Source organism: Homarus americanus, unplaced genomic scaffold (assembly GCF_018991925.1).
Source record: "Homarus americanus isolate GMGI-L3 unplaced genomic scaffold, GMGI_Hamer_2.0 scaffold32929, whole genome shotgun sequence".
Classification (NCBI taxonomy): Eukaryota; Metazoa; Arthropoda; class Malacostraca; order Decapoda; family Nephropidae; genus Homarus; species Homarus americanus.
In genome coordinates, this window is record NW_024737097.1 from 3,280,699 (window position 1) to 3,305,397 (window position 24,699).

At 42.8% G+C, this 24,699-nt stretch overlaps 1 protein-coding gene across 1 annotated transcript in view; it reads left to right on the forward strand.

The window, feature by feature from the left end:
• Positions 1 to 24,398, forward strand: part of LOC121873160 (NF-kappa-B inhibitor alpha-like) — a 51,753-nt gene extending 27,355 nt beyond the window's left edge. The window contains exons 4-7 of the mRNA XM_042376486.1: positions 10,525 to 10,613; positions 13,892 to 14,023; positions 14,652 to 14,765; positions 21,768 to 24,398. Coding sequence (XP_042232420.1) covers positions 10,525 to 10,613; positions 13,892 to 14,023; positions 14,652 to 14,765; positions 21,768 to 21,902 — 470 coding nt within the window. The 3' untranslated portion in view covers positions 21,903 to 24,398. The remainder of the gene's footprint in view (positions 1 to 10,524; positions 10,614 to 13,891; positions 14,024 to 14,651; positions 14,766 to 21,767) is intronic.
• Positions 24,399 to 24,699: the final 301 nt, after the last annotated feature.

Genomic DNA, 24,699 nt, shown 5'->3' on the forward strand with positions numbered 1-24,699 from the left:
AGAGAGACAGACAGGCTGGGAGGGGTAGGAGAGAGACAGACAGGCTGGTAGAGAGAGAGACAGGCTGGCTGGTGGGGAGAGAGAGGACAGAGACAAGGAGAGAGAGACAGGCTGGGAGGAGAGAGACAGACAGGCTGGTGGGAGAAAGAGACAGACAGGCTGGTGGGAGAGAGACAGAAGACTGGCTGGTGGGAGAGACAGACAGGCTGGTGGGAGAGAGACAGGCTGGTGGTGAGTAGGAGAGGGAGACAGGTGGGAGAAAGAGGCAGGCTGGTGGGGAGAGAGGAGACAGGCAGGGGAGAGAGAGACAGACAGGCTGGCTGGTGGGAGAGAAGACAGACAGGCTGGTAGGAGAGAGACAGACAGGCTGGTAGAGAGAGGCAGAGGCTGGTGGGAGAAGAGACTGGGCTGGTGGTAGGGAGAGACAGACAGGCTGGTAGGAGAGAGAGACAGACAGGCTGGTGGGGAGGAGAGAGACAGACAGGCTGGTGGGAGAGAGACAGGCTGGCTGGGGAGAGAGAGACAGACAGGCTGGTGGAGAGAGACAGACAGGCTGGTAGGCAGACAGGGGGCTGGGTGGAGAGACAGAACTGGTAGGAGAGAGTGAGCAGGCTGGGAGAGAGAGACAGACAGGCTGGGGGAGGAGAGACAGACAGGCTGGTGGGAGAGAGACAGAAGGCTGGGAGGAGAGAGACAGGCTGGCTGGGAGAGAAGGGACAGGCAGAGAGAGACAGACAGGCTGGTGGGAGAGAGACAGACAGGCTGGTAGGAGAGAGACAGGCTGGCGCTGGAGAGACAGACAGGCTGGCTGGTGGGGAGAGAGAGAGACAGACAGGCTGGTGGGAGAGAGACAGACAGGCCTGGTGGGAGAGACAGACAGGCTGGTGGGAGAGAGACAGACAGGCTGGTAGGAGAGAGCCAGGCTGGCTGGTAGGAGAGAGACAGACAGGCTGGTGGGAGAGAGCCAGACAGGCTGGTGGGAGAGAGACAGACAGGCTGGTAGGAGAGAGACAGACAGGCTGGTGGGAGAGAGACAGGCTGGCTGGTGGGAGACATGGTAGGTAGGTGGTGTGTGGATCGATGGCTCTAGTGCAGCTGTACTCACTCGCCTGTATGGACACGGCAGCTTTAAGACAGAGACAGAGGCCGCAGAAGGTCGTCTAGCACTGCAGGACGACGGATGGAGGATCGTCAAAATGGAACACTACAACTGAACGGTATAGCGGAACGGGAAAACTCGACGGTACAACAGGGCGTTACAACAGAATAGTACAAATCACACAACAATTCAGTCCAAGAAAACTGTATGGACAAGGCGACACACTCAGACGCGGTAGAATACACATTATAAATTCCATCTCTGTTTACGAAGAAAAACGAAAATAACCAAATAAAGTGATATGTTAAAAGTGAACCGGCTTATTATTTTACTAGTATGGGATGAATTAATTATATAAATCTATTATATAATTAAGGAAGGAAAATGCAAAGTGTGCTTGAGATCAGCCGTATAACCTGAGCCGCTGACCTCTTAAGTGAACACACACACACACACACACACACACACACACACACAACATACTAGTCCAATCATAAACGACCTGTTTAAATCAATTGCATGTGTGTTTTGTTGAATCGTGGGAGAAAGGGAAGGAAGGGAGGGAGAGTGTCCGTTATGTGGAATCAAAGGGAAGGGAGGTAGAGGTAAGGAGGAAGGGGTGGGAGGGGGTAATACTGACAAGGTTCATCCAGGTTTAGATAAACAGAGTGGTGGCTGGGAAGTCCCGCGGCTGCCCCTGATTACTGACGATTGACTTACCTGATTTCACCTTTCACCTCTGTACCTCCCCCCCCCTCCATGCCTCTCCATCTTCCTATCCTTCCCCTCCCTTGTCCCCCCACCCCTTTCCCTTCCCTCTGTCTCTCCCCCTCCCCTGGCCTTTCCACCCCTTTCCCTTATCCCCCTGTCCTCCCAGACTACATTTCTACTTGTGTTCTACCAGTCTATTTCCATGTCATCCGTCTAGTTCTACATCTACCTGTCTACTAATTTATTTCTGTATCTACCAGTCTGTTCCTGTCACTACAACACCCACGTACACGTACCCACACTCACGTACACCCACACCCTCGTGCTCGTGTAATCAAGGCCTCGGGTTTATCATAGAGATCTTGTGTTTTCCCAGTGGCATTACACACACACACACACACACACACACACACACACACACACACACACACACACACACACACACACACTCAAAGTCAGTGTTCGACCCTGAATGTAAGTGCCAGAATGTGTGTGTGTGTGTGTGTGTGTGTGTACTGTCAGTTCATGTTAACGTTCCAGTGTGTATATATGTGTACGTGCCACTGTGTGCGTATGTGTCAGCGTCAGTGGGAAGGGCATAATCTCCCTCGCCAGTATTTCCCATCAGCTAGGTAACGAGAAACAAAGGTCACTACCCATCACCACGCCCACGTCTTCCTTCTGTGTGTGTGTGTGTGCGTGGTGAGTACCTCTCAGAGATTTTCACTCTATGTCAGACGTCCATTATAACGCGAAGGTATTGCGTAAGCGTCGTAGGGGTAGCCAGCAGTCGTACAGTCACGCAAAACTGTCGTAACAGTGTTAGCACGCGGAGTACGTGTGTTGTCAAGCTAACCTTGGTAAAGCGTATCCCACCCAGGCTACTGTTACTATAACCAACTCATTACTCATTTAAAGGTAGTTATTTTTATTGTAATTCGATAATCAGAGCTTCCATAACATCACTAAACTGAAAATTTTGTCATTATAGCTATTACACGGGCACCTTCCTCTGTGTTATCGTACATCTGGTTGTTAAAGGAGTTTATTACACATCCTCCCTTTGTGCTCAAACATTTCTTCGTTTAACTTCTCTCCCCACTTAACTAAGGGTCAGGCAATGGTTTTACACTTAGGAATGCCTGGCCTGGCTTTTCCCTTCACCCCCAAGAGATGTACCAGACTCTTGAAAGTTCGCCTTAATGCCTGCAATAGTGTTCGCTGTTTATAAGGCAGGAGCGAGTGAGCACACATCTGTACCCTGCGAGACCACCGCCTCCCTCTTACGTCACCGTGAGGGACTTCCCCAGGGTGTTTTGGTGTTATCACTGGACGACCCCCTCCCCACCCCCTCCTTCACCCCATCAACTACCCCTTTCCCCACTCCTATCCCCTCACCTATTAATTAAAGTCAAAATACACGAGAGAGCAATACGATAACCATGTAATAATAATAATAATATAACTATACAGAAACTCACTTAACTCAGAGAAAAGCCCGGAAGACTTGCCACTTAATGTCATCCTTGAAGACCTCTCCCCCTTGAGATATCTCCCACTTAAGACTTCTTCCAGTGGCTCCTAGTGCTCTCCCTCCTCCCCCACCTGAAATAACCCTCCCTTCTTCCCCCTTCCCCTAAAAGCCCTCTAATCCATTCTCTACCTACACAATATACTCTCTCTCTCTCTCTCTCCTTATCTCTACACTGAGGCACTTGTCGCACGGTTTCCCCGTAGTCGTTATCTCCTCGTATCATGTTTTCCTGAGGTATGTTTTTATATTATTCTTCATTGTCCTCCTGGGAGGAATATGTTGTCCTCCTCCTGGGAGGAAGATGTTGTCCTCCTCCTGGGAGGAAGATGTTGTCCCCCTCCTGGGAGGAATATGTTGTCCTCCTCCTGGGAGGAAGATGTTGTCCTCCTCCTGGGAGGAATATGTTGTCCTCCTCCTGGGAGGAAGATGTTGTCCTCCTCCTGGGAGGAAGATGTTGTCCTCCTCCTGGGAGGAATATGTTGTCCTCCTCCTGGGAGGAATATGTTGTCCTCCTCCTGGGAGGAAGATGTTGTCCTCCTCCTGGGAGGAATATGTTGTCCTCCTCCTGGGAGGAATATGTTGTCCTCCTCCTGGGAGGAAGATGTTGTCCTCCTCCTGGGAGGAAGATGTTGTCCTCCTCCTGGGAGGAAGATGTTGTCCTCCTCCTGGGAGGAAGATGTTGTCCTCCTCCTGGGAGGAAGATGTTGTCCTCCTCCTGGGAGGAAGATGTTGTCCTCCTCCTGGGAGGAAGATGTTGTCCTCCTCCTGGGAGGAAGATGTTGTCCTCCTCCTGGGAGGAAGATGTTGTCCTCCTCATGTCCTCACCATCTCACTTCCACACCTGGAAATCACCTCTGCCTCCCAAATAGCTGGACACTGAAGATTTAGGGGTGTGCAGTAATGTGAAGCGCGCGCGCGCGTGTGTGTGTGTGTGTGTGTGTGTGTGTGTGTGTGCACGATAGACTGTTGATGGGTCGTGGGTGTGAGAGAGATCATGTAGGCATAGAGGAGGGGGTGAGGTGAGGGAGGGCAGGTGTGTGTTCATGTGTAGGGAGTAATGACTTTTAATTGGTCGGGAAGTACTATGTAGGGGAGAGGTTATACAGTCCGAGGTATTTGTGAGGAGGGGACGGTGTGGGGTGAAGAAGGTCAGTAAGCAGAGATAGTAGTAGTAATCGCAGTATTAATAGTAGAATTAATAGTAAGAATAGTAGTAGTAGTAGTGGTGGGGAGGGAGAGGAAGGCCTGGGGTAGTAGTAGGGAGGTGGGGTATGAGGAGGAAGGCCTGGGGTGTAGTAGTGGGAGGTGTGGGGTATGAGGAGGGAAGGCCTGGGGTAGTAGTAGTGGGGAGGGGAAGGAGGAGGAAGGCCTGGGGTAGTAGTAGTGGGAGGGTGTGGGGTATGAGGTGAGGAAGGCCTGGGGGTGGGGAGGTAGGAGGTGAGGAAGGCCTGTAGAGGGGAGGGTGGGGTATAGAAAGGCCTGGGGTAGTAGTAGTAGTGGTGGGGGGGGAGGAAGGCCTGGGGTAGTGTTGTTGGGAAGGAAAGGCGTGGGGGCGATGTGGGAATCCCAGCATACTAGGGACGCCCATGCAGGGCCTGCGGGGAATGGACATAGGCCCGGGGCGCTCCTAATGTGGCCTGGCAGGCCCTCTCCTGCCCTTAGCCCCCACTAAATAAGGCTAGGCACCACAGCTAAGCGCCCTGCCCCCCCCCCCCTGAGTCATGCCCACGCCCCGCCAGAATTACCTGCCACAAGCCCGCACCGCCTGTCATGGTTGTTATCTCGAGTGTAATACATACCTGGTGGGGGAGGGGTAGGTGGACGAGGGGAGGGCGGACGGGGTGGGGGGAGAAGGGTGGTGCCGTGTGCCCGTTTCACACACACACACACCTCATCATTCCCTCTACCTACAACACTCCTGACCATCTAAAGGCAGAAAGAGAAAGATCAAAGAAAGAAAGTTAAAAACAAAACAATGACCAATTAATAATCTTCCTCGTCAAGTCTTCCTATAATAAATGAACAAATTATGTTAATGGGGTACGATACAAGTACAGTACATAGCGATATATTTGGTCAAGGGAATCCCTTTTAACCATAGCACACACTCTTATAAACTGATGGGGGGTATTGGGGACCATAAACATCCAGGTAAGGATGAGACGAGATAGAACTGGCACCAAAATGTATTTGTGTATGGTGGAGGATTGGTGAAGGGGGGAACTGATGGCTCTAGGCTCTCTCCTCCTCAACCAACTGTAATACGAAAATACTCGAGCAAGTACTTCCTCGGTCCAAATTTAACACATCTCGCTCTCTTATCTGATATTTCGAGAAATGAGGTTATTTTCCTCCCTCTCCCTCCCCACCTCATGGCACTTAATTATTATGGTGTGGGTGTGAGAGAGAGAGAAAAGAAGAGAAAAAAGAGAGAGAGAGAGTTTCAATATCGCACTCGAACATGATGTCTTGGGGGTCTTTAAAGGGAAGAAGTGGAGTCATTGAAACCTACTACACTTGTCCATAAACTTGGTGCACTCATGGCACCATTATGTTCTATCACCTCTGCACCGTTACTTATCTACCACCACCGTCACACTCACCTACCACCATCGTAACACCCACCTACCACCATCGTGACACTTACCTACCACCATCGTGACACTCACCTACCACCGTCGTGACACTCACCTACCACCGTCGTGACACTCACCTACCACCGTCGTGACACTCACCTACCACCATCGTGACACTCACCTACCACCGTCGTGACACTCACCTACCACCGTCGACACTCACCTACCACCGTCGTGACACTCACCTCCACCGTCGTGACACTCACCTACCGTCGTGACACTCACCTACCACCGTCGTGACACTCACCTACCACCGTCGTGACCTCACCTACCACCGTCGTGACACTCACCTACCACCATCGTGACACTCACCTACCACCATCGTGACACTCACCTACCACCATCGTGACACTCACCTACCACCGTCGTGACACTCACCTACCACCATCGTGTGTTGGTGGTGAAGGAGAAGAAAGCTATCCTGAGGACATTAGATTCAGTGTTTGGAAGATCTCGAGCGAACCTACGTAATAACAATAATAATAATAATAATAATAATAATAATAATAATAATAATAATAATAATAATAATAATAATAATAATAATAATAAACAACGAAATGATGTTAATGATTTCATTTAACCAATATAATCGTTACAAACAATGGGCTGTCACGAACATCCATTAATCCGTATGTGACTGAACACTTCATGATGCGACAAAACTTAAACATATGCCCTGGTAACTAAACATCCTATGATTATATACAGAGAGTGAGTGAGAGATAAGATACTGATGGACCTTGAGATAAAGATTGTTGGCCTGTCCCCCACATTCTCAAAGTCACGTATGTTAAGTTCATCTTTTCTGTTGGGGAGCTGTTGTGAGATCATCTGGTCAGGTGTGGCATTATACGGTGTTATGTATTACAGGAGAAGTTACCGTACTAGGGCGCCTACTTTGGAAACATAAAATAACTAATGTGTCTTGCTAAACTAGGAATCTTTAAGGTAAGTCCCTAACCTAACCTAACCTAACCCGACCTAGCCCTAAAAATGTAAATTTTTGTAGATACTCACACTAATAGCATCTCTTGCGACATTAGCCTTCATAACTGCACCGTGACACGTTTGAACCCCTTATATGACCTCTTAATCGAGTCAATACTGCACTTAACGCGACGAACAAATATGGCGGTGAAATTACTCTCGTGACTGTACCGTAACTAGAGGAAGTCTGTAATCTCTAGCGACGGGAAGTAGATGTATCTTGTGAACCGTTGTAGTGTCAGGGTGGAGAGTGTCTTGGTGTGGCCTTATGGGCATGGAAAGGGAGGAGGGAAGGGGCTTGGAGGGGGCCGAGTTGTTACGTCACTGAATGACGGCCAAGAGAGCACATGACCTGCTAGTGTCATTCTCCTCCACCCTCTTCCTCCTCCTCTTCCACCCACCCTTATTAGTGCCCTCCTCTACCCTCATCCCATCGGCTGTCCTCATTACTGTGACCTCGCAGCAGGAGGGGTCAAAGGAGGCCACAAGGTAGGAGGAAATCTCATACTTGCGAGGATATAGTGAGGGAGGGTATGTGGGTCGAAAGGAGGAGGAGGAGAGAGGATAGCAGTGCAGTGATGGGAGTAACAGCAGCAATTGCACCATTAACAACAACAATAACAACAACATAAACAGCATCAGAGACAGCAGTAGCAACATCACCACAAGAAAACAAAGCTATAAGCCTCAGATCAGACGAGAGAGTTGGGATAAATACCTTCCTTGGTCGTTTATTTGTGTGTGGTGTTATTTTTGGGTGTGTGTGTGTGTGTGTGTGTGTGTGTGTGTGTGTGTGTCACGGGTCTGGCGAGAGCGATCAAGGAAAACCCCTCGTGGAAGGCTCGCAAGGTTGGCAACCCGCACACACACACACACACACCTACACTCCACCCCTCACACCCGCATTCTGTACCCCGCCCCCTTCTTCATACAGCAGCATACTGTACACGCCATACCACTCACATCTCGTGAACTGGACTCTCTCACAGAGCAGTAAAGAGCCACACTAGGGAACTGTTATAATACTGAAAACAAGGTAGTGAAGCGTGAGGGTCATGAATCAGCTGTATTGGTACTTGGCACTCAACTTGGCACTACCACCACCAGCAGCATCAAGCAGTGAACATGACCATATATGTTCTTGTACACAAAGTAACTGCTGAGAGGAGAGGAGATGGGGAGGGGGAACCAGGAAGTCCCTTATGAGGTAGTGAGTGGTCAAATAAGTGTTTGAGAGGGAAGGTTGTGGAACGCATATAAGGAAGTCCTTTACTTTGATGATACAGAATGATGATGGAGATAATGAAGGTGGAGATAATGGTGATTATGAGGATGACAATAATGAATGATAGTGATAAAAACGTGTCCTTCTAGCGGTTTAATCCAGAGCAATGATTCACTCATATACTGTAGAACAGTTTTCATCTTTGTGTAGTTAGCTAGACCGACTGACCAACCTAACCAAACTTGATCTAACCTAACCTGATCTAACCAGACTTGACCTAACCTGACCTAACCAAACTTGACATAACATAACCTAACCTAACATAACCTACCAGAACTGACCTAACCTAACTTGACTTAACCTAACCCGCAGATGGCATTTAAAAGCTTTGAAAATACTCCTTGTTGTTATATGGATAAAATTTTCTGCAATTGTTATACGTTTCTCGTGTTCAAAATCTTTGTTTTAAGAGAGTGTGTGTGTGTGTGTGTGTGTGTGTGTGTGTGTGTGTGTGTGTGTGTGTGTTGTTTGCGGTGTTTCAAGACTTTTTCTCTTTGTCTCTCACCACACACACACACACACGCACAGCCGCCGCGCGTGGAATTTCCAGCGGGGTCTTCGCCTTCCATACTTCTGTAGGTCAGTTATCTGGAAGTTGGTAATTCCAGAAACCTTGGAAACCCCGCCAGCTGACAGACTGAACGCTCTCTCTCTGGTCTGGTCGACGTACCCGTAGTTGCGCGCGCGCATACGCACACTGAACCCGGACGACGCGGAGGATCAGAAAGAAAAGGAATTCCTCTGACCTAAGTGTTAAAACAAAGACAAAAAGTATCGCAATAAAAACATTTATCAAAAGAAAACGTATATCGTATTGACGTTTTCTTTAATAATAATAATTTGTGTTTGTTGGGTGTAGTATGAGAAAGCAAGAGAGGATGACTCTGCTCCCGTTCCCCAGGTTGCATAACACTTCCTGTCCCATGTTACAGTGTACGGTATATTACGGTTCCTGACGAATATGCGTACTTTCCCGGAGTGACGTAATGGAGGAAAGGAGGGAAAGGGAGTTAGAAGGAAAGGGGGAGAGAGGAAAGGGAAGGAAATTTGGGTAGTAAGCAGAAAAGGGGAGAAGAGAAGGAGGAAGATAAGGGGAGAGGGAGGGTAGGAAAGAAGGAGGGGTGGAGGGACAGAAGGAGAATAGGGAAGGAGAGAGTGAGAGAAGGAAATAAGGAGGGAGGGAATGATTGATAAGGCAGTGAGAAACTTTTACTGCTGATTATGACCCTCCACCTCCTCCCTCTTTATCTGCTCATTCCCCCTCTTTCTACTACTTTATCATCTTGTATATTGTAGTCGTTTCATTTCCTTCATATTCTACCTTTCTTCCCCCTTCCTTCATCCACCTCCTCTTTATTTAATTCCCGAATACTCTGTGTGTGTGTGTGTGTGTGTGTGTGTGTGTGTGTGTGTGTGTGTGTGTGTAATAAGACGAGAGCACCTCCTCCGTCATGAGGTTGTTTCTTTTGTTTATCTTATGGTGTAGTGTTTGACTTGACCTTACCAATTATACTAAAGTGGGATTCTTTATGGTTTGCAGCTGTTAATTTGCGGTAGACAGCTGATAATTTGCGGTGGACAGCTGATAATTTGAGGTAAACAGCTGATAATTACGGTAAACAACTGATGATTACGGTAAACAGTTGATAATTTGCGGTGGACAGCTGATAGTTTGCGGTAGACAGCTGATAATTACGGTAAACAGATGATGATTACGGTAAACAGATGATAATTTGCGGTAAACAGCTGATAATTACGGTAAACAGCTGATAATTACGGTAAACAGCTGATAATTACGGTAAACAGCTGATAATTACGGTAAACAGCTAATAATTACGGTAAACAGCTGATAATTACGGTAAACAGCTAATAATTACGGTAAACAGCTGATAATTACGGTAAACAGCTGATAATTACGGTAAACAGCTGATAATTACGGTAAACAGCTGATAGTTGAATTGTTACTATTGTCATTTTATGTTTTGTTAACCCTTCACAGCGGGAGGTTACCTTAAGCTGAACAAAATGGTCTGGTGGTAGCCAGAATAAAATGGCAAGTGCATGACACTCGGTGAAAGAGTTAATTATATTGAACACTTGATAAAACTTCCATTTTTTATTCAGAAGATACAATACAGGTGTAGGTCTGTCAAGGTTATCAATTGTTTTGTACTTAAGGAGGGAGAAACATTACTACTATTTGAACAGCTGATGGCGTATGTCTGTTTACATTAGACCAGCTGATAACTTTTCTCTTGTTTCTTCTCAGGTCAGACATGTATACACGTAGCGGCCCTGGGCGGACACAAGGAGATTCTTCAACATCTTACTTGGTACGGCGCCGATATCAACGCCAGAGTGAGTATCCTGGAGGACTTTTGCATGTGTTGGATCAATGGGGACATGTCAGAGAGCTGCTATATAGGATCCCTGGCTGGTTGTTGTGGTCTTTAGCATCCCTGACTGTTTGTTGTGCCCTTGTAGGATTCCCGACGATGTATCGTTGTGGTCCTCTCGTGACTTTTGTAGGATCCTTGGTGGTGCGTCGACGCTTCTTCCTTGAAAAGTTGTTGGCTTAGTGCAGTATATGCATTAAAGTTTTCTCCTGTGAAAGTCCTACAAGGTCAAGAGGTCTTTGTGATGTACAGTACTAGAGAGATACACTGGTGTTGATACACTCATAACTTGTACTGACTTACATCGGATATCAATGAGGGTGTGAATCCGGGATGAGTGCCAACGTTTGTCCCCTCAGAAACCCCCCGGCCACAAGCCCTCGGGTTCAACGCCGTGTAAAAAGCGGGGTAAACTGGAGTGATACACAACAGGATATTCGCTCCGTGTTTTCGTCAGAGACAGTTAGTTACCAGTAATGTTGCACAACAAGCTGCTCCCGTTCCGTCCCGGCATGCAAGCAAACACCCCTCCCAGGCATGTCCGGGATAGGTTAATCCTCTCAAGTGAAGCAGTACCAGGATGATATTAGCTCAAGTGGTAAAAAGTTAACTAACACCTTGGGGCTTATCCCCGCTAGGCTACACGCCGTATAAAAAATTGGGAGCGAAGTACTGTGTATTGGTGTGCGTTAAGTCGAGTCTTACAGCTGATATGACGAGAGTTGTGCCTGAAGAGTTGCGTCTGTCACTGCTGGTGTTGTTCCGTGAGGGCGACTGTAGGATCCTGTCATGACCTGGACCTATACTTGGGAGGTTATCACATATCCTTGAAGTGTGGTTTATTATGACACCTTACGGCTACTGTAGTGTCGTATCTTAATCCGAGTATGGACCCGGAAGTTTAATATTGGGTGAGATTCCGCAGCGTTCGAGGATGAGTTTCGTTTAGTAGTCGGGTCAGTTGAGGTCATGTAGGGACACGGACTAGCAGGAGAGTAACAACGAACGATAGAAAAGATTAGTGACGTAGAAAATGACCGGTGGTCAACTCAGGTTAACCAGAGACAATAATCAAAGCTCAAACACTAGAATCAGTAGCAGTAGGAGGAGCATCAATAACAGTAGAAGGAAGATAAACAGTAGGAGTAGTAGTAGTAGGAGGAAGAACAGTAGAAGGAAGATAAACAGTAGGAGTAGTAGCGAGCAGTAGCAGTAGGGGGGGCAGCAGTAGAAGGAAGAAAGGCAGCAGTAGTAGTAGTAGCAGCAGCAGGACTAACAAGTTCTACGGCCATCACAGCCACAAGGGTTTCCCAACACCTAACCCTTCAACACCGCTCACCCCAAAACACATCCCCTAGTCTTAAAGATACACAGTAGATATTTCCTATAAAAAAAAAAATAATAACCCAGACAGCAACCCCCCCACACACAAGGAATAACCACAAGAACCCTCCCGAGACAGTGAAAAAAGGTTGTTTCGCACAATAAGGTTGGGTAATGTTTGCAATCTTCTTAAAAAAATGAAACGAAGACGTTTCAGACTACCAGTGCCAACACAGAACTTTGTATACCTATATGTTTTTTCATTAGTTTTATTTGGCGTACGGAGAGGGGTCCGGTTAAGCTTTGAAATGCGCACTGAATATGGGAGGTGGGTGTGTGTGTGTGTGTCGCTGTGTTCGCTGAGGCTATTTACTGCTGCCGGCATAATGATGAAGGTACGTTGGTGTTACGTGAAGGTACACACACACACACGATACCAAAGACCATTAATAAAGTCACTGATTACGCTTGCTTCCCGTTTTGAAAAGACTCTGGATGATTGGACCCCACCACCCCCCCCACTAGACTCAACAAACACACTAGGCTACTGACGAATGAATGAACTACTGGTCAAGCGTGGAATGATGACACTAAGCAAGTTGAACGAGAAGAAAAACTAACTATATTTGTGGTCTTTGTTTCAGTTTTACGGTGTGGTAAGTGGCCTGGTGTCGCTACCCATTGCAATGTGTTGTACTGTAGTGCACGGACTCCTGCGCACACACACACACACACACACACACACGCATACACCAACCATTAATGTTTTTAGTGACACCAGAAATTTTGCACGTCACCAAGAACCGTAATAACAGACAATTCCATGAAATACTACAGCTGACAGCTAAACTCCTCCCACCACGTGGGGGTAATAAATAGAAGTCATTGAATATTACACCTGCTAGACCCGAACATAACAAACGAATAAGCAACAGCAGTAAAAACTATACCACAAACGAAAAGTTTCCCCCCCACTTCCGCCCCAACACAAACACGGACCCAATGGCTCCTGGACAGCTACCTGGCGCTCGCGGGCGACTGCAGTGTGCGGAAGGTTGAGAGAATATAGATTATTAACACAAAAAAAATATTCACCATCTCCACCACCATCTTGTACAACCCCGAGGCTACACAACCCGAGGTTAGGTGACGTCAGTGAGTTAGAGGAGACAACGGGGCGGTCATTGCCATGATGTTACCCAACTTACTGCAAGGGTTAAGGTTTCGTGGTCATACAGTAATGACGTTAACCAATATACATTGTATCTCATTAAAATGTATATAATGTCTTACAAAATTTCGTGACTGCTTACACTATATTACAACAGCAACACTGTCCTCGCTATGGGAGACCTCACACATCAACAAGTGAAGGGAATGGTTCTTCTGTAATACAAGCAATATACTGTACAACAAGGGGTTAGTTTGTGTTGTGGTTGAACTGGACTCCAGTAGCCTAGGCGTCAAGGTCGTTGCTGGAACGTTTGCCTGGTCTGTGTGAATGTCTAGGGCGCCATGATAAATTTAACTGTGCAATGAGACTTGTTATTTTATGTATAAAAGAGGCTACTGTATCCCTGTATCTCTGATAGGATAGTCAGTTACACCTGATCATCGTGGTTTGGTTTAGTATGGTTAGGCTTGGTTGGTTAGATTTGGTTAGGCTTGGTTGCTTAGATTTGGTTAGGCTTGGTGAGTTAGATTTGGTTAGGCTTGGTTGGTTAGATTTGGTTAGGCTATGCTTGGTTAGTTAGGTTGCTGTTGATTTTTGTTATTAATATTATTCATTATTTTACTCGTATTATTATTATTGCTATTAATCATTATTATACTATCATTATTAATCATTTCCATTAGATATGATAAGGTTATTTTTTTTTTACTATCGTTATCAACGTGTATTGTTGCGACCTACAGGAAGGCAAGAGTGGACGGACGGCGCTGCATTACGCTGTAGAGGCCAGAGATGCCAGCCTTGTCGCCTTCCTCACTGAGTCTTGCGGAGTCTCCTTCACACTAGAGACCTACGCCGGCTTCACGCCCTACCAGGTCAGTCAGTCCGGGATGTACACAGTAACAGTTTAACACATACACACACATACATGAACCTACACACACACACACACACGTGCCTACAACATACATATGTACGGATACACTATGTAGACAAAATACACACACACTCAAAATAAAAAAATGGACATATACAACACCTACAGTATTCTAAAACAAACACACACAACATACAACACCCATCACAATGTAACACAGGAAACATTTACCTACAATCACATACATATCAACACCGTAAGAATACATACAAACCTGTTCTATGCTCAATACTCCAATAAACTTCACACCTGTAATGTGACAGGTTCAACAACCCTCGGTATATTCTACACACACCAGGAATAATGTACGGAAACACATCTGTTATACTGTATAGCACTTGTAATGACGAATAAGACACCTGTAATTCGTGATAGGTGCAACATGCAGACACCTGTAACAGGCTAACCGGCCTATTGCAGACTCCTTATGTTATTATGTATATGACACTTGGAATAATTATATAGCAGATGCATCAACCTTCAGTAGCAATATTACATAGCTGCAAACACCTGTGACACATTTAGTAATTATTTGTCTCACGTGTCTGTGTTGTTTCCCCCTACAGCTGGCCCTAGCAAACGGTGCCACGGGACTAGCCAAACTGCTTCTGGAGTTAGGCGCTCCTAGTGACCCTCTGCCTCTCTACCTCATGGCTGACGATGACCTCGAATATGATGAGGTGAGTTATCCTTGTCACGTCACCTCATGTCCTGTCCTGTCCATCGTCAGATTAGGCGTCATGCGGATGTGAAACCTCATTCAGGTCCTGCTCTATTAGTCAAACTCAGATCATATCACACTCCACCTACGATGTTTAGGGTTTAAAGAGATTACATATTGCGCTGAACTGTAAAATTAAATTGTAATGTTGTTTGGTTAGGTGAGGCGAGTCGCTTTATCGTCAATCAACTTGTTATTCACGTGTAGTAAGACTTCGACAGGTCTCCTAAAGTTATACTAAAGTACGATATATGTTGGACTCACAGCAACCAGATTCTGCGCTGGAATTCTCATGAATGGGCGGTCAAGAAATGGCGGTTTTTGAACCGAAATTCTAATTCGGTCAGACGCCTGAGGCCCCGGCAACTAAGAATAGCGTACAATGGAGGCCGTAGTTACCAAACAAGTTTTTACAGGCCTCGGAAGCTCACGCACCGAACGACCTTGTCTGCCTTCGACCCGGGTCCTCCAGCCGACTGATCGAGAGCTTTGTCGGGGCTGCCAAGCCAACACGGGATTTTCCCGCTCAGTGTTCTCATCGCTGTTCTTTAATCTTATTCATCTCGTGAAGGTCGCATTAAGCAGTCCCAAGATTATCTCGTTTTTCTCTTAATTGCTTGTTTTATGGTTTGAAACTTACGATCTCTGCAAATCTAGGCAAATATTTCAATTTTCCGAATATACTACAACCATTCTACCCAGGAAGTTAAAATGTAGAGAGAGAGAGAGAGAGAGAGAGAGAGAGAGAGAGAGAGACCACGCGGACAACATCCTTTCACTTGTAGATGATGACAATGTAACGGCTGGACCAACACCCACACGAACAACTTATAATAACTAATCAACCCGACTACTCTTAATGTGTATTGGAGGCGACTGAGGTTCAAAGTACTTGGAACTGTTTTAAAAAATACTTAATGGGCCTACGTCACAAGTTTTTGGCCAGTATTTTGGTGATCACGCGAGGGCAATAGTGTCGATAAAGGAACTGGAAGAACGAGTTTTTGTCCACCACCATCAAACAGCTGTCCGACATACGTACATGCCATTTGCTGGCGGACGTGAACACTGCCTCTACCCACTATGGCCGACACATAGTTTAGCATTGTTCGCTACCTTCACCAACTGTGCCTTTTTTTTCATGTTTGCTGATTCTCAACGTGATATTAAATAATGCTGTTGTCCTCTTGAGGGTCTTCCAAGCCTCCAAAGTTAGTAATCATTTGGGATTTTAGCACCATTCATTTCTAATTCACCAAAATAAACAAAACGCTTATACACACAAAAACCCGACTAGCCAAGTCTTAGCTTACGTAATTCTTGCTACCAACCTTCTTGTTTAGGTTCACTTGCGCTACTAACCTCAGACTGGGGCTGTGGTGCTCAGAGGGTATCTGTGTATATCTATTTATGGGTGTTTGACTTTATAAACACAGTGGTTCAAATATCAGTGGATTTTAACCTTATTTGGCATGAAAATATATTACTCCACTGTACTAGATTCAGGGTGGGTTCGACGCACTTTTTTGTGGGGAGAGAGGTATCGTGACCTCCTGGATTCCGATGCGGCGCGGAGGGGGACTTCTCTTCTCTGATATTTGAGATTCGTCTACTTTTATAGACAAGACAATGTTGTTGATGTTTTACCGTATTACCACGCTTTAACATAAGGTCTGTAAGTGTGTACTTTAATACATGTTCTAGTCATCAACAATTATTTAAGAAAATAAAAGATAGATGGTATAATTCTTGAATGGCAAATGTTAGAAAATCTTGAATTCCATTGCCATACAGAAGCATCTGTTACGAGTATGAATGAGGAAATCTTGGAAAAAAATATACAACATACGCCAGCACCGTGCCATAGCAAACCTGACTTGGTAATCAGCAACTCGGTGTGTTTTGTAACACATCCGAGTGCTGCTGCTGTTTGTTACTCAAGACATCTTTGACAGGCAGTCAGTTTTTCAAACGTATACTGAAAAACTTGGCCTAACATAAAAAGAAATATATTAATTGACCTCAAAAGTACAGTTCACACCCAGATGGACTAATCCCGTAAAACACACACACACACACACACATAAAACAAAATATATATATATATATATATATATATATATATATATATATATATATATATATATATATATATATATATATATATATATATATATATATATATATATATATATATATATATATATATATATGTGTGTGTGTGAAGTGGCAAGCAGGTCATGGACTCCCTGCTTAGGTGCTTCAGCGATTTAAAGTACTTTGTCTGACATGAACAGGGGCGAACCTTTTGAGCGATAGACTCCTTAAGTTTAGCAGTAGATGGTGGTTACGTTCCTGGGAAAATAAATAATTTTAAGACAACTCAGTACAGTAGTAATATCTTTTGTTTATATTATGGTACTCACGTATTTACATCTTCATTTAGTTCAAAAGGAATTGTTTTCTGTGGTTCAACTCAGGTCGTGAGGCAGGTGCGGGTGTCATGACCAAGTGACGAAGGTTGTATGTTTTCAATCTTCTGTTGTCTTCGCCGAATCCTCATAATTTTCAATCTCTTTATTTTTTTAATAGTCTGTTTCCCCTGAAGAGTATGTGATTAACTGATGTTTTCTGTGAACACATTTTATAATGAGTGAGAAATACATTTGAGTGACACGAAGCACGAAGAAGGTCATTTCCAACAAATGACACCTTCATTCACACTGCCAGGAAATACTGAGCAGGAACAGCAGTAAACAGTTGCAACACTACAGTAGGCTCGTCTTCACTGTGATTGGTTCAGTTTTCAATTTCAATTTCAATTGTTTATTCCTTGATAGAGGAAGCGGGATCCTAGTGCTGTCACTAGGTACCCCTGTACAATGACACCAGAAGCATCTGGCAAGTGTCACAAGTGTATACAGTATAAATATTATAAAGGTGCTTACTAAAGCCTAAGGAAGGAAGGATATTCCTTTAACACATAATCAATGTTATTTACATAATATCTGGCCAGTATGGGGAGGATCATCATGTCTCCGTCAGGGGGTCGTGGAGTGGTGGTCCAGCAGGCGTCACGGAAGCGTTGTGTGTGGGGACATCTTAGGAGGTAGTGGCTAAGGGTGCGGCTGTCGGGTCTTCTGCATAATGCACAAGAGTGTGATTGGTTGATGAATTTATTCCCATGCATACAAGTGATTCCTGGTATATTGTACCATTAAAATTCTATTGAAGCTGTTAACTAAATACGTTCACTAATTAAGGGACAAAATTAAGGTAGGGAGTCTTTGGAAAAGATATTAACCTTCATTTACGATTTTACGTCATAACTAGTGCTTGAGCTCATTCAGTCCACCTGCAAATTTGGTGCTATTTTTGTGTTTTAGTTAAGTCAGTTAAGTTTATTGTTACATAGTCACTCGTGTAGAATATTCAACGTTTGATCCCTTGAGAACAGAAAGTGAGTACAAAACAGACCAGGCGGCTCCCCCACAATTATTGTGGGGGTAGTGTATTACATAACTAGATAAATTTAGGGTTTTATTCCATTTTTATTATACAAAATGTTGAGTATACAATGGGTTCATTGTTTAGTATTGAAATGCGATAAAATAAGAAAACTTTTATTGCTATTAAGGTTTAAGCAACGGTCGTATGTTGAAATTTTAAACTGTTTATTTACACTACTCGGTTACTTATTTATTGTTGATCTCGGTATATAAATAACTCGACAAAATATGGCTGACGCAAATTCTTGAGAAATTGTTGCTCCCCCCCCTACACACACACAAAGTTACTCAGAGCCTAGTAACTCTAGCATACTGTACGTACTACCCAGATCTAAAACAATAACTTGATGGATAATATGACAGTGGCTTTTATAGTTGGTAGTAGTCAGTTTGAGGTTAGTTTCGTTCAACAGCAGTGATACAAGAGCGTAGTCATGCACTCATCAATTTGGAGTTCCTCATCTGACTCGCGTGTTGTGGGGAACTTCCTGCTTCTATAACATGAAATTTAAATCTGACTTGTCAATCATGGAAGAAGAACCACGCGGTGTATTGGTAACTGGGGAATTTCCACTCAAACTACAGTTGATCGCAGGCGGGAGGGGATAATGAGAGTTACAGTAGCCTATGTGTGTATGTGGAGGGAGATAGAACTAGGGGATAGACAGATAAGAGATCATTTGAATCCTGGTGATAATATATATATATATATATATATATATATATATATATATATATATATATATATATATATATATATATATATATATATATATATATATATATATGCAAGTAAATCACTGTAGGTGCGCGTGATCTAGGTATATGCTGATAACCACAAGGAAAGAAGAAAACACGAAGTTAGGTTCGATTTTTTTAATAATGTAACTTAATCAGTAGCCTATAGCTTATGTAACCAGTCTTTGTGTGGCCTTATTTTTTATCTAGACTCTAGACAGATGTGAGTACATATGGTATAGTGATGTCAAACACATGATATATAAATAATTTGCTTTTGTAGCAAAATGTACAGTACTGGAATTTTACAACTGTTTTGTTGGGAGAAGTTTCTTTGTCAGAGTGCAGGGTTGACTGGCACACATTCCAGACGAGCTCGTGGCACGCTAGTGTTCTGGAATTCCCGCTACCAGTGGTGCCGCTTCATCATCTTTTAGCGTTATCTGTAACAACAAATATTTAATGTTTTGTTTTTCATATAAAAGACAAAAAATCATTTATAATTCTTGATCTGTGGTTTTGTATTATAGAGTTATTAGTATTAGTAAAAAATTTCATATACAGCGTGGGGGATGTGGCAACATTGGGCGCCGGGTGCCAGCGTGTCTGGCTGGAGCTCGAGCGTCACGTAGACATTCCAGTGACGGGAATTCCTCCATAACAAAGAATATTTTGATGGAATTTACCCTAAATCCCACCTTTGGAATTCTTGTTGTGACATACATGATTAGTTTATGAAGACCGCAAACAAATGAAGATGTTCGTTTTTGTATAATTTAGGGACAAATATGTGATAATTTTCAGAGCCGAATAATTAAGAATAATTGACACCCGTCCTTGTATGGCAGGATATAATTATGGTAACGTAACTGCACTAGTTTGCTGCTTCTAGCTACTACAGAGTAGTTGTATAATATACAATGTTATAAAGGTTCTATGCATAATATATGGCAGATGCTAGAGGCAGCCTTTATGCAAAGGTAACCAAGGATAACGTGTTTGTTTTGTTGTGTGAATATTAAATTACTATACATATAGTATTATTAAATTTAACATGTGTGAAGTCGTATATTCATGTATAAGGGTATCGACTGGTTCGTGATGTGTAGCGACTTAGAGGGTAACCACGTGATTAACACTTGCTTTAGCCTTGATCACTTATATGCGAATGCTCAGTACATTTATAGTACGTCGACATAATAGACCCAGTGGCTACTACACAACGGTTTTGCAATTTGAAATAATACAGTAGTGCCTACGTTGTGGTAATACTCTCCGTGTGGAGAGTGGGCGTGGTTGGCTACTCGGGCACATTACAGTACCTGTTATCCAAATAAAAGAAATGTACCCCCTTCTCTTGATATGTAATAGTTATGTGGTTTATGAATTACGTTTACTGTAGTTATTGAAACAATAATACAGGAAGAGTTGATGACGAAAACATTTCGGTCAAGGAGGGTTAATTGTCTTGTGAGTTGTGATCGCAGTTGATAAATTTCCACTTACCTTTAGTACGTACGGAGAGTTAGCAAGTAGTAGTGGAGTGACACTTGGTGGTAGTATGCTCTCCTTGGTAGCCATGGAGACGTGTGGTTTAGCCGATGCGAAGCGTAGTGGGGCATTACCTGTACTATTGGTACACTGTACTTCTGACTTGGTTGTAAATTTAATGTCGTAAGGGTCCAAATTCCTTTAGTGCGTAGGGGAAAGGAAAAATCTGCCCGAATTTGGATGATGACTCTAATTAGTCTATTTATACATAATGTAATATACAGTACAACAAACACAATGGGCATCCTGAACATGAATATCTTCTCTCATCACATGAATGTTGGACATGGCAGTGGTCAATAATTGGTTGTTTTACCTGTAAACGGTTGCAAAAAGGATTACCTCAGCCTTCTGGACTTTTGCATAGAAATACTGTTACATCATACTTGAAATCACTTCATTGTTAATGGTGAACATGGAAGCTTCAGCACTGTTTAAATAATTAAATTGTCTAGATTTTTCCATACCTTTCCCACTCAGGTGGATATTATTGTTTATTATTCTGTACATTATGTCGCAAGTTTCTTTTTTATGCATTTTGTGATATTAGTCCATATTTTGTACTTGAACCAATAAAATATATAATTTGCTCCAAAAATGTATGTTAAGGTTCTCTCTTGAATACAGTTTACCTTTTGTTATTAATAAAATTCATTTTTGATCATACTCAGCAGCAAGAACAGTAATTTAGGGCAATAAGGGGGTCATATCATGCCCAAATAACTTTTGATACAAGTCTGTCCGTGAGCCATTGTAATCTGACAGCAAACATCCGCCCATGTCACACATGTTTTTCTCCATATCTTTGTTTTTGTTCAGTATTAAATGTACTATTTGTAGGTCCTTAATTATACAAAAAACAACTAAACTAATCCATGACATATAATTGTGATAAGTGTTTGAGAAATAGGTCGGGGCTATAATGGGTTAGTAATCGCATTATTCAATCTATTTATGGGGACATATGCAAAACAACCAGAATGGTCATCGTGTACAGTACAGTATTCTTTTCATTCATGAAATAAGTGATGTAATTCGTTAGCATCACTGAAAAAAACACTTTTAATAAGTGCTGTGTACTTAAAAGAGAATCGTACAATATAAGGTTTTATATATATATATAATTTTTTGTTTTATATATATTTTTTTATTTTTTTTTGCAGGTCAGTGGTGCAGCAGAGAGCACCAATGGATGGGGTGCCTTGGATGACCTCAGGATTGGTGGGGTGCCCGTGCCTATTGGCATGCCTGTCTCTGTCAATGACAATGATCCCCTCAATGCTGACAATTTCTTCTAAACACTTACCTGGGACCTGAGAATGACTGCAAAAACTTTGGAGTTGACATGATCAAAGATGCCAGTGATAGGCATTGCTTTTGATGTCATGTTGACCTTGTGTAGCTTTTTCCAAGAGGAGGGAAAAGGACCATGAAACGATACCTCTGCTCCTCTAGCGCTGCAGTTAGCTGCAAGGGACAGTGCCAGCGAATGACAGTGTGGGGCTCGGTGCAGGAAAAGATGGTGCCTTGGATTTTACCTGCTTATGTATTTCAGTTCGGAGAAGCTTACAACCGAGCTCCCATGGTTATTTCAGACCCTGTGCACTGTACAGTGCTTTGTGCTCAGAATCCACGAGGCTTAATCTATTGAGAGACAGGAGACTCGGTGAGATTTATATTAACAAAAGTGGAGTGAGAAGTTGTACTGAAGACTAATTTTTGACATTTTTGGCTATCTTGAAAGATTTTCACAAGACGTTACAAAATGTTGATATGGAATATTGTATCCTTGCTGTAACAAAAAATTAGTGCGTGTTTCAAGTATACTTCTCTCTCATAAAGTGTGTGTACGATTGTCTTATCTGTGATCTCAAATAATGGGGTTAGCTTGGAGCTGAAACAGTGGGAGGAGAGGAAAACTTTGTTTAAGGGCAAATTAGGAAGCCTGCAGTACCTCATTGTACTGCATACTGTATTCATGTTTCAAAAAAATTGGCAGATTTAATTCTTTGATTCAATTTGAATTGAGTGGTCCAACATGACTGCTCAGGAACAGTGATTTAGGCAGTGCCCTTTGAAGCTTCATACACTTTTTTTGTGACTGAAGTCCTGGCCAGCTACATACGTACTTGCTGTAGGTATAAAACCGTTTGATTTTCTATGTGCTCTATGAAGATCTCTGTACAGTACCAGGTAGAGTCACAGTTAAAAAGTTCTATAAACTAATATGATGTGGGGAACTTTAAAGTGGAATATGAGGGTCCATTAGTTATGAAAAATTATTGAGGTAAAAATATATCTCATACTGTTAAACAAATTTGAAATAATTTTACATTATCACCTTTAAAATAATTTGTTTTCATGGTTCATCTGTTATATTAATGCTAATTAGATATGAAAAAGAAATATTCTTTTGTATAGAAAAATTATATCATTTTAAGGAAACTGGATTTTAAATACACTATTGTACAAGTACTGTACACAGTAGCTACAGTATTCAGACTGATCATGCTCAGAAAAAATGGTAAGAATCATTTGTATGTTGGTATTTTTTTGTAAACTACAATGTATCTCTGCCTAGCACAGGACTAATGACATCTAGTGTTCAAAAATATTAGTGGCATTAACTACAGAGTGTACCAATTTTTTATGTATATATCATTATTTCATCTCAATAATGCTGTCATATTAGAAACTGGTTGGTTGTAGATTTAGAGTGCACTGCCTATATACTTCCGGATATTGACCTGTTGTACGTCAAGATTATCAATACTAGATGGTTAGTGCAGAGTGTCTCTTGGCACATGTGTAACAATCAACACTTAAGTCTTTACATGCTTGAAGAATTCTTGGCATGGATCTAGATTGCCTGGGTTAGCCTAGTATAACAAAATGTTGCTAGGGCAAAAGAGTTGGCACAACATAGTTTAATAGTTCTATTTTTGCCATCAGAGTGAATATATATGGTTATAAGATATTGCCACAAGACTATGGCATTTACATCCTCATATCCCTACAGCTTAAACTTTTCTTGGTGCCCAGCTCAACACAGATTAAGGCTTTGATTCTATACTTGCATCTCCATTTTTATAATATAAGCTGGATTTCCATATCAGTTTTGTAACAAATACAGTACTGTTGTGGCTCTCCGTTATGTGCGCCCAGAGCTGTGGTCACTTCCATCTGAATGTTTCCTATGTTCGTTTGTGTTATTCTTCATGATGAAACCAGTTGTTGTTACATTATTGATGAGTAAAAGCTCCTGCAACTAGTGGTACCTATGATTAATACACTGGGTATTAATAATATAGAATTGCTGCTAGTACAGTTGTGTGAAGCCAAGATAGTAGTCCCAAGTATTGGTTGCTATTGTACAATGATCGTTACAAGTACCGTACTGTAATTGAAAGCAAGATGGTTGTTGTAAATACAGAGAACCATCTGACAGATATTGTGTGTATCTTAGTACAACTTGAAGGTTGCATCAGTTATACTCTTTATTCCTTTCTTATCTTCTTACATTGTTCTGTAAATATTCTGCTGTATATATTGTACAATTGTCATCTTAATTTTTGTCAGTGTAATAAAATTTATTTATTTACAAATATTTTCATTGATAATTTTACCCCACAATTACAGTAAGAAATAAGATGATTTGTAAATACTGTCCTTTGTTATATACTGCACTGTACTATGTAAAATATTTTGTTATTTTACAGTTTGTTTTGGATTATCACACAGTCACTAACAGCTCACTGCAATACACTACATCTAAAATAAAAAGCAAAACCTGAGTGTAGTTCTTTGAGACCCCCATAATAGTTTTAAAAACAAATCATATTTTAGCCATTAATCAATCCTTTATGTACTAAAGTTTAGGATGATGCAGTGGGTATAATGAACTTCATGACTAGTGGATGCATCTAATGCTCTAATGAAAGGTTTAACTCCGTTGCTTACTAGTTTCTTCAATTGAATTGAATTGAAACAGTTTATTTAGCCAGAAAAATACAGATATAGAGTGGATAATAATAACAATATTTACATGGGTGAGCCAGTTGAGAACCTGAGCTCTCTTTGAGGCACCTGATATAT